The sequence below is a fragment of the Hipposideros armiger genome, unplaced genomic scaffold (assembly GCF_001890085.2).
Source record: "Hipposideros armiger isolate ML-2016 unplaced genomic scaffold, ASM189008v1 scaffold_19, whole genome shotgun sequence".
Lineage (NCBI taxonomy): Eukaryota > Metazoa > Chordata > Mammalia > Chiroptera > Hipposideridae > Hipposideros > Hipposideros armiger.
Window position 1 is genome coordinate 2,570,175 of NW_017731369.1, and position 11,014 is coordinate 2,581,188.

General features: G+C 43.0%; 1 protein-coding gene across 4 annotated transcripts; it reads right to left on the bottom strand.

The window, feature by feature from the left end:
* Positions 1-668: 668 nt before the first annotated feature.
* On the bottom strand, positions 669-10,285 carry SDR42E1 (short chain dehydrogenase/reductase family 42E, member 1). 4 transcript variants are annotated; one of them, XM_019634670.1, is made up of 4 exons: positions 10,103-10,285; positions 2,748-2,842; positions 2,017-2,195; positions 669-1,785 (listed from the first exon to the last, which is right to left on the bottom strand). In XM_019634670.1, the coding sequence occupies exons 2-4, from the start codon at positions 2,813-2,815 to the stop codon at positions 1,085-1,087; spliced, it is 948 nt and encodes a 315-aa protein (XP_019490215.1). In that variant the 5' UTR covers positions 2,816-2,842; positions 10,103-10,285; the 3' UTR covers positions 669-1,084. The 4 variants fall into 4 exon arrangements, with proteins under 4 accessions (XP_019490215.1, XP_019490200.1, XP_019490191.1 ...); XM_019634655.1 differs by having other exon boundaries at positions 669-2,195; positions 10,122-10,285; XM_019634646.1 differs by having other exon boundaries at positions 669-2,195.
* Positions 10,286-11,014: the final 729 nt, after the last annotated feature.

An 11,014-nucleotide genomic window follows, 5' to 3' on the forward strand; every position in this document is an offset into this window, starting at 1 on the left:
TCTTCCAAAGCAGTCCCCGTGGATGGGTAGACAATGCTGTTGTTCAGAACACCCCTCACTGGAAATGGCCTTCAGAGAACCAAAAACTTTTCCAGTAAGAAAACCAGTCTATTAGTTTACAGTTATGCTTCGTTTTTTAAATTACAAATGGTATCGTGAACTTGGTTGTCTTCCTTCATCATCAGATTTAGAGCTATTTCCTAAACTTCAATCTATCCTCAAACACCAAAACTTGACAAACATTGAGTATATTCAAACTCACTTGTTACAGGCTCTGAGGGCACACCACAAAGGCATTCCAGAAGGGTTAGCAGCCACAGCCCCTTTTAAACAGAATACCTCAAGGAAGAAAGCACTCATAAGGAACGTATAATAATATTAATAAAAATAATGGCTTAAGTGTTCTGAGTGGCACTTTATATGCCATGTCTAATTTAATCCTCCAAAGAATCCTGTGAGGTCAGATAAAGGTCTATTTGTTTAAACATCAAACAGTAGCACGTGGTCACACAGGTATAATGCCCTTATGTCACAAAAGGCAAAAACTAATTCTCAAAACGTATGCAGTAAATAGCTAATGCCTCCCCTACAACAGCCAACAGCTCCTCTGAGGGTTGGTCTGTAGGGATCTAGCCCAATTAGGTATTTTTTACACATTTTCAAGCCTGTTAGTGTTTTACCATTCCCATATCAGTATGCGTTTTAGTCCATTTTAAGTAGATGCAGTGTATGGAACAGAAATAAGTATGTTCTCGGCTTCTGAGAAATTCAGGGAAGACATTTCCAATCTAAGTAAGTTTATGTCTATGGCACCAAAATGACTTACTGTACCCACCTAGAGAAGGAGGACACAAGAACCCAAATTTCAAATTTAGCTTTGCTTCTTTTTTTTTTTCCTCCCATTAGGATTAGTGCAAGGAGGTGGGAAACGAAGACTTAATCCAAGAATCTATTCTTGAGTAGCAATTCGAAGAGCCAGAATTTGGCACCAGATATCTATATCTATCTATCTGTATTTTAAAACTCGTGCTTCTTGAAAACCATCTCAGCAAGTGTGATCGGCTCCTTATTTTTAGTTCCTCCTTCATAGTGACAGAATCACAGAGGACAGCCATGTGAGAACTGCCATCACCAAGAGAAAGACTAATAGCCCATCCCGTGCAAGACACTCAGAATCATGGCTCCCAGGTCTTCTGCCATGACCATGGGCTTTAAACCATTCTACTACTTCCTGGAGGTCGAATGGCCGAGGCTCATAGCCTAGCTCTTTCTTGGCCTTCTCTAGGCTAAAGTAATGTGTGACACCAGTTTTGTAAACTTCTGTGCGGGTGAGGAAGGGCTGGAAGTTGTAGAGTCGACCTAAAAGGAAGTGGGCCATCTCTGTTAGGAAAGCAAAGCAGTAGATAAGGGTCAAGGGCAGGCGGATGGATGGAAACGGGTAGCCCAGGCCCTCAACCAAAGGCCGGAAGAACTCAAAGTTGTTCACAGGTCTGCCATCGGAGATGAAGTAGGGCTGCCCAGAGGCGATGTGGCCCCTGTCCGCTTTCAGGGCCTCTGAGGCCAGAATGTGAGCCTGGACCAGGTTATCCACATGGACAAATTCAACCAGGCTCCTGGGATCCCCGTACACAAACTTGAACAGGCCCTTCTCAATGTAGCTCACTATCCTGGGAAGGTGCCTTTGCTCTCCAGGCCCATAGATGCCAGCTGACCTCAGAGCACAAGTTCTCAAGACCCCATCGCTTCTTTCCAGGGATGTCCCATTGGCCTCCAGCACCCTCTTCTCTGCAATAGATTTGGTCCGAGAGTAGTGATCAGGATGGAGGTGAAGCGGTAGGTAAGGCAGGGATTCATCTCCATTTCTGATCACTTGACCTCCGAAGATGACATTGAAAGTGCTAGTGTAAACTACTCTTGGCACCCCTCTCCTCCTGCAAGCCTGGAGGATGTTGTCTGTGCCTCCCACATTGACTTCTTCGATCAGGCTTCGATTCAGTTGCTCCCGCCCTGACATACCATAAGAGGCAATGTGGAACACACAAGTGACATCCACATCCTGGAAGGCTCTCTCTATATCAGAGAGGTGGCGAATGTCTCCATGTATAAACTTGATTCCTTCTGGCATGGTTTGAGCAGGGCTGCTGATGTCAAACAGAATCACATGGACTCCCTTCTGGTTCAGAGCACAGCCTAGGCTAAAGTGAAAAAGAGTAAAAGTTAGATGAAATCGCTCTTAAGCTATACCTAGGAAAAGAGTGTAAAATAATTGACCAAGTCTTCACGGCTTATTCTGAGTCCCTCACTTCACATGTTCCTTGGGGCAAGTCTTACTAATGCAAATATTCAAAAATGAGAATCCTCACGTCTACTTAAATTACATGAGAGGGCTTTATCTTCAAAGAGAGTGGCATCTACGTGTTACATTTTGTCCCTCTGTTCTTGGACCCACCATCCATTCTTTGGAATATTTATGAATAATAACTGTGAAGGAATCACTAATATTTTAAATGATTTTTGGTGATGTCACTATCTCCCCTCCCCGTTTTAATGGCTTTTTTTCTTACCTTGGAATATATCTGCAGTTCTCAATTTTGGTATCTGAGCAGTGGACAAAATAGTTCATTCCTGGCTTAACACTATACAAACAAGTAAAAGTCTATACTGTATCGATGTCAGAGTTGAAAGCTACTTTTTCCAGCAATTACCAGTAAAATAATTCTACGGACATATTTTATAGATGCACTGACCGGAAACCAAAATAGCCACCTCCTCCTGTAATGAGGACGCTTTCCTTCGGAGATTTTTGGGAGTCCATATGTGACAGTCAAAAAGATAACTGGCCCTATAAGAAAGAAGTATGCAACACTGTTACTGCTCCAAATGCAAACGTGATTGTCCCTAATTTGGGGTTAACAAAAACAATAAGGCGGTATACTGTCATAGAAAGAAAAGCTAAGACTTAGGTTCTAATCATGGCTGTGTGATGTTAGCCAACTCCTCCTCCCCTTTCACTTCTGGGCTTCAAGTTTCTTCCTATGCAATATGAGGACAGAAATATCTGCGCTGCCTGCCTGACAAGGTCATTGTGATGGTTAAAAAGATAATTACCTGGGAGTGCTTTGGAAACCACAAAGCACTACCCAAATGTAAGGCATCATTCTTAATCCTTGGGAAAAATTCGAGCCTTTTTGAAAAGAATTTATTCAAATTTGGTAGGGAGAGGAATTCCCCCCCCCCACTACCCTCACCCCCACCCCTGAGCACCAGAAAAATCAAGGACAGAACTCTAAAGCAAGTTTCCAACATCTTTTGTTTAAAATTGCACATGGTAGCATGGTTTAATACTGGTGTTTTAGTAACCCTATATGCAAAATAAATAGATAAATAAATAAGGCAAAACTTTCCTTCATCCAGCAAACCACATTCCCCACCCCCAGGAAATCTTGTAAGCACTGCATGTGCTCAATGCGTATGGGAGTCTCACTTCTCCGTCCCTCTTCTTCTATGCCAAAATAATAGTAATCATTATGTTATAAATTATATCTTATAAAAATATCTGTCATATTTTCTCAAGGCTCCAAGACCCTATTCTCTCGAGAACAGGAGAAAACAAGCAAAAAGTGGGTCACTCAAGTCTTTCCACTTATAAAGAAATGGAGCAGGAGGCACGCAGGTCCTGAAATGCGTTGGGAATGCACACGCTCCCTCACTCAAGTCCATGGAGGCATTCATAGGTGTGGTTAGGCAGGGAGGTTGCAAGCGACCAAGACCACCTGGACAAGCCTCCCTGGGAGCCTGCTGCTGCCTCTAAAATGTGGAGCTGATGATAAGCTCACAGGCTTCAGAAGACTGAGTGGGACAGTGTATAAAAAATGCCCAGCGAACTGCCTGACATGATATGGGTACCCCATGGGCGTCTTTTCTTGCATTTCCTTTTCTTCAAGTGCTAGGGTTTGGGGATTCGATTATTCTATTACACTCCCACATACCATGATTAGGTCACTCAAAAGCACAGGGTTACAAAAAGTTTGACAAGTTCCCCTGGAGAAGTGTACTAAGTAGGTCAGATTGCCGAGAAAGCTAACCAGATCATTCAGGCAGAAATCAGTAGGTGTGACAGCTGGAGACACGCTTCAGCAAATGACTGTCTCAGTGGCTGGAGGGTACGCAGGAAGGAAGAGCGAGAAATATTAGGAACCCTGAGCAAAATGGTGTGGAGGGTGCCTGATGGATTCCAAAGGTTTGACTAAGCAATTGCCACAGCTGTGCTTACAAGAAAATTCATGAAAAATGAACGTGCCAGCATCTCTTTAATCTACCTAACAGGGACCTTATGATCATTGTCTGGCTGCATCTTTCTCAATATTTAGGTCTGTTCAAGTGTCACTCAACTTAGACAGGCTTCTCTGATCACCCCACCTACAACAGTTCTCCCTTACTGTAAATGCTGCTTTGTTTTCTTCATGGCACATCTCACTATCTAAAATTACTACTGATCTACCTTCCAACAGAATGTTAAGTGCTGTGAGAACTGAGTCCTTTGGCCTTTTTCACTGGCATGTCCCCACCGGAACCTAGAACGCAGTAGATGCTCAACAAGTAGGTGTTGAATTTATGGATGATTTTGAACACTAAAATACATCCAATTTAGTAAAATTATGATGGGCACAAATAATGCAGGGTGCTTCAGTATCTAAGACTCATTATTATGTATGCCAATTAACGCTGTCATTTTAATTTATCTCCTATAAAGCTCTGGAGTAAAAGGACATAAAGCTAAATGAGATAGATCTCCTACATCCTGGAGTTGAGGATGAAGGGGAGAGCCTTTTGCAACTATCTAAAATCCAAGGCGAAAAGAAGAAAACAAGATTGCTGTAATAATGCTGGTACAAACAAGGTGCTGTGGGAACACCGAGGTGGGGTGGGGATAGGAATCGATCCTGAAGGCCTGATCAGTGAAGACTTTGTCATCGAGTGAGCATGAGAGCTGTACGCGGACAACGGGAAGATTTCGGCAAGCCGAGATGAGGCAGAGGGCTACTACAGGCTAAGGGAGCATCATACATGAATGGAATGGCAACAGGGAAGGCCAGTACAGGGCAGCTAATATGGCAAGTCTGCTGTGGCTGGTGTGCAAATGAAAGACAAAGGGAACGGCTGTTGACATGGGGCAGAAGGACAGCCTAGGTTCAGCTTGGAGACAGCTTCAAGTCCCCTTGGGGAAATGTGAATTCCATTCTACAGACATCAGAAAGCCCCTTTAGGTTTACAGAACGGCATCCTCACTTTGGTCCTTGCCAAAGACCACGCTTTCCCTGCAGGAGGGACAGCCTGGAAACAGGCAAGAGTCTAGGTTAGAAGCGATGAGGATCTGGGCTATCAGTGAGGATAAAATGCCAGTGTGCTAACCTGAGATTAGGATGAGAGCTGGCAAGCAACTCAATGATGTGGCAGCAGGCAGTGTCCAGAAATTTGAGGAAGGTGTTATCATTAACTGAAAAAGCGCACACAGGTTTTAGAAATGTTCTGCTGGGTTAATAGAGCTTTGAGCACTAGGATACCAGATAACAAAGTTTAAGATATTCTTAATATCTCCAACAAGAATTCCACTGGAAGGGTTCAGAAATGGATGAGGAGGCCTCAGAGAGTCCAATTAAGAAAATTCCAACAGAACTGATTCCTAATCTCTAATTGGGCTTTGTTTTGAAAACTGCACATTCCAGTCCAGTCTCAAGGCCTCAGGTCATTTGTGGCTCATGTGCACATTAATCATGCTGGGGACATACAAGTTCAAATTATGAATGCTTCAGAGTACCTGCCAGACCTATTTATGCTACTCCTCATTACCTTCCAACTAATTCCAGAATGATATGAGGTAAGAGCTTAGATAACTGACCTGATCAGGAAGGTCAGAAGAGAAAGGTGGCAACGAGTAAGGAAATATTAATGATTTATCAGGACAAACAGCAAGGAAAAGAAGCCTTTCCACCAGGTATGTAAAACATTCATAGGCTGTAGATTATCAGCCATTAATGCTACTTCATAGGAGTCACCGCCTCCATTCCTGGCTCAATAAAATAAAAACAGAAAAACTGCAGCACGCACATTACACAGAAAACCACAAGAAATTCCCATAAACACTCAGCCAGAGATAGAGAGAGTATACATAGGTTTCCCTTCAATCAACTGCCTCATTTTTATACGCTTGATAGCTTCTGTTTTATTAATTTGTTTCCATCTGATTCCTTCTAGGGCTGGGCACTCAGACTGGCCTTTATAATCGCAATTAAGTCTCCTCTAAAAAGTGGCTTTGTTCAGTAATTGCTTTCTTCTAGGTCACGGGGGAGGGTCACATCTGACCTGAGCGGTCATTCCAGTGGAAACAGGTTCACGTTAAATACATGACCAAGAAAAAGGAATCTTAATTACCAACAGGAAACAATGAAATCTAAAACCTGCTTGACCTCTTGATAATACGAAGATAAAGTGAGGGTAATAAAGTTGACATCTCGTGGGGAAGTTATGAGAAGAAACTCATAAAAATGACGAGGAGTGCTTCTAGATTTACAAAGAACTAATTAAATGCTAAGGATCAGTAATAAGAACCTTAGATTGTGCACACAGTTCCTTCATCCCATGAGTTCAAGACATTGATGGTTCTAGCCCTGTGGTATTACAACGCAATATACAAATCTAGGGCCACTGGAGTATGAAACAGAGAGAACCAGAGATTGCTTTCATAAAAGTAAAACATTACTGTAGTTACTTTAAGGAAGATAAAGATATCTCCAGGTAGTTTAACCCTCTGATGGCATGTTTTAAATGACTGCCCAGGTACTCATTGACTGGAGGGAGGCAAAAGGTAACTGTGTTCTTATTGCATGGAGAGCAGGAAAACACAATGAGGCTACAGGGCTTAGAAATGGTGCTGTTCAAATTCCATGCATGATCTGAATATTTCTGTGTTTAATACAAAGCAGTCAAAGCACTAACAAGGAAGAAGTAGTTAGAGACGATAAGGAGAATAACCCTGATATAGGTAAAAGGGATGTGAGGTGTAAAACCAAAACAGCCAAACACATTTGGGAAGAAAATTAACTAAGGACATAGCACCAAGTGGAAAGCCAATATACTCATAACAGATAGGGGTAATTGCGCACACTGTTTTGAATATAACTGAAGGTGGCAGGGCAGCTGTCTAATTTTTACCACCCTAGGTTATCTAATCTTCTTACCCAGCTACTCAACTCAAACTCCTTTTACCCAACTATTGCACAAAAGATCCTTGCAATTCTTCATGATGCTTAGGACAAAAGTAATTATGAAATTTTATAACTGGTATTTCCCATCTGCTTCCCAAACTACCATTTAAACTGCATATGAGCATATCTCCAGGGATATCTACAGGGACAAGAAATGTCTGGCAGATGGTAAATTCAAATGGAATGAGTACTCTGCAACCTTTTCAAATGCCCCTTTCTGCTGTATCTGCAAGGAGTATTACACTTGAACTTCCCTCTCTAGCTCAGCGTGTCTGCCACTTCAACATATCCAAGTCATATCAGCTGCCATTTATTAAGCACTTACAGTATACCAGGCATTGCGCCTGGTATTCTTTCCATGAATTGTTTCCTCTGATGTCCTAACGACCCTCTGACACAAGTTCTAACTTGTTAATTCCAAATTTACTGACCTGAGTCCTGTGGAAGCTTTCACAGCTAACATATCCTGCAACCTCATAGTGGTTCCTCCAATTACCAGAGGGCCAGGGAGAAGGTGCCCCGTCCTCTCCCATGAGGTAGAGGTAGTAGGGTTGCGGGGTTAAGCTTTCCTAGGTTGGAAATCAGAAAATGTGGGTCCTAGACTTGGCTCTCCCAACCAATTCCCTGTGTGATCCTGTGAAAGTGACTGAACTGCTCTGATCCTGTTTCCTCCTCGCTAAAATGAAAATAACAACTATAGCTAAATTTATTATTTTTTTATGGGCTAGGCGCTTTAAAAGTTTTAATGATTTGCCACTGAAACCTCAGAACAATCTTGCCAGGTAGTTATTATTATCCTCAGCTTTTCAGATATGAGGACCAAGGGTCAGAGATCAAGAAACTTGCATATATGCAGCCTGACAATTAAGTTCATGAGCTTGTCGCAATGATGTTGCTAACCTTTTTTTGATATCAGAGGGATTATTCATTATGAATGTGTATCAACTGGACAAACAGTTCACCAAGTTGACTATTTGGAAGTGCTGAAAAGGCTGCATAAAAAAGTTAGATGACCTGAGCTTTCCACCAACAATTCATGGCTCTTGCATCACAACAATGCACCAGCTCACATGGCACTGCCTGTGAGGGAGTGTTTAGACAGTTAACAAGTAACTATATTGGAACACCCTCCCTACTCACCTAGTCTGGCCCCGAAAGACTTCTTTCTTTACCTGAAGAGAAAGGAAATATTGAAAGGAAGGCATTTTGATGACATTCAGGACATCAAGAATAATACGATGACAGCTCTGATGACCATTCCAGAAAAAGAGTTCCAAAATTGCTTTGAAGGGTGGACTAGGTGCCAGTGTGGGTGCATAGCTTCCCAAGGGGAGTACTTCGAGGGAGACCATAGTGATATTCAACAGTCAGGTATGTGGCACTTTTTCTAGGATGAGGCCGCAAACTTAATTGTCTGACTTTGTCTACATCTGAAGTAAATGAAATCACTATCTCAAAAAGATATCTGCACCCCCATATTCATTGCAGCATTATTCACAATAGCCAAAACACAGAAACAACCTAAGTGTCCATCAACGGATGAACAGATAAACAAAATATAGTATACGTATATACAATGGAATATTATTCAGCCATAAAAAGAAGGAAATCCTTCCATCTGTGACAACATGAACAGACTTTGATGGCATTACGCTAAGTGAAATAAGTCAGACAGAGAAAGACAAATACTATATGTCAATTACATGTGGAATCTACAAAAAGCTGAACTCACACAAACAGTAGAATGATGGTTAGAATGGGGTGGGGTGAGGGGATGAGGAGATGTTGGTCAAGGGGTACAAACTTCCAGTTATATGTTAGAATAAGTTCTGGGGATCTAATATTCAGCATAGTGACTACAGCTAACAATACTGTATTATATGCCAGAAAGTTGCTAAAAGAGATCTTTCAAGTTCTCACCACACACAAAAATCCTAATTATGTGAGGTGATAGAGATGTTAACTAACCTTATTGCAGTTATCATTTCACAATATATACATGTGTCAAATCATCACGGAGTACACCTTAAAATTACACAATGTTATATGCCAATTACAGTAATACCTTGGTTTGCGAGCATAATTTGTTCTGGAAACAAACTCCTCGTATTGCAAGACATCGCTCATTTACCACGTTAAAATGTATTAGAAATGTTTGCTTGTCTTGCAGAACACTTGCAAACAATGTTACTCGCAATTCAAGGTTTTACTGTATATCTCAATAAAGCTGGAAGGAAAAAAAAATCAAAGAAAGCAAGAAAGAAAAAGCGGGAAAGAAGCTAGCCCACTGTGATGCAGGTCAGAAGCAGCAAGTTAAACCCAGGGCCTGAAGCGAGGTCTGTAGGTCTCCCCAGCTGGGTTGGGACAATGCAGTATTGTCTACTTACCACCTTCACCATTTCTGTCAGGCCTGGTACCTCTGGTACTATGAGCTACCTAATATATTTTATTTAGATCTACTTGCCGTTTTACAAGAAATACATCCATTTTAAATGGGAACGTTACATTGTCACTTTAAATGGGAAACCAGAATCATTTGTCACAAAGGTAATCTTTCCCCAAAAAAGTGAGATGAAAGTAAAAGATGTGAATCAAATGTAGCTAGAAACAGATGCCGTTGAAAGCTCTGAGCTTGGGGGGCAGCGTGTGTGTGTGTGTGTGTGTGTGTGTGTGTGTGTGCTGGGGGCTGCAGTCTTAAAAAAAATCAAGGAGGGGGGAAAAAAAACAACCAGCAGCTAGCCCGTGTTTTACGCTTTCGCGACATACTAAAAAGCCAAGCTGGAAAGCCTGGCTCCTTAGAATCCGGAAGAGCTGAAAGGGGAGGGTTTTCTCCTTACCCGAGTCAGTGTTACTCACTTGGGCGCTGCGAACCACCTGCCACTGGGCTCGTCCCACCTGCGCTGCCACACGGGGCACGTACAGGCGGGGTCACCCGGGCCCCGGAAACTCCTTGGAGCCGCCGCGCTCCCGCCAGCCCCGCCCGGGTCCCCGCGCAGAGGCGGCGGACGACAGCCACGACAGTGAGCTACAGGACACTGGGAGGACCAGACCACAACGCCCGGGGCCACACCCCTGTTTGGCGCCTCCTGGAGCCAGTTCCTGGCCTCTCTAGGAAGCTCGGAGGCATTGGCATCTCTGTTATGTGCAGGTTTCTTGTCCGCTCTCACCTGTGCTGAGGCCGCAGGCTCACTCCGTGAATCTCCCACACGTGCCCAGTCCCTGTTTTGCAGCTTGGTGGGAGCCCTTACAGAGTCACAACTACTGCTATTCCCACCTCCAGTTTCTGCCTTTAGACTTCCACCTCCATCTTTGTGTATCCCTAATGCTGAGCACAGTGCCTGATAAATAGGAGAGGCTCAGCTCAGTCAGTATTGCCTGGATGGATGGATGGATGGATGGATGGATGGGGCTTCACGAGACTCCTGAATATTTTAAAGTCTCCCTGTATCTTTTAAAGTTTCTATTCATCTCTGAGTTTCCACATTTATGTGTGTCCGTATGTTTTCCTGTGTCCCTGATTTTCACTATTTTTTCCAATTCCACTTCTGGTCCCTGAGCCGGCAATGAGGCCAAGACTAACGTTTGTTGCTGGAACCAAAGACTAAATGCCATGTAAAAAGGAAGGTTGGCATCCTCATTCAAAGGTCTCCCCGAGAGGCCCATCTTTTGTCTGTTCATCAGGAGTCTGGTTCTATGGAGAGTTGCAGGCTCTGTGTACACACACACACACACACACACTCATGTGAACT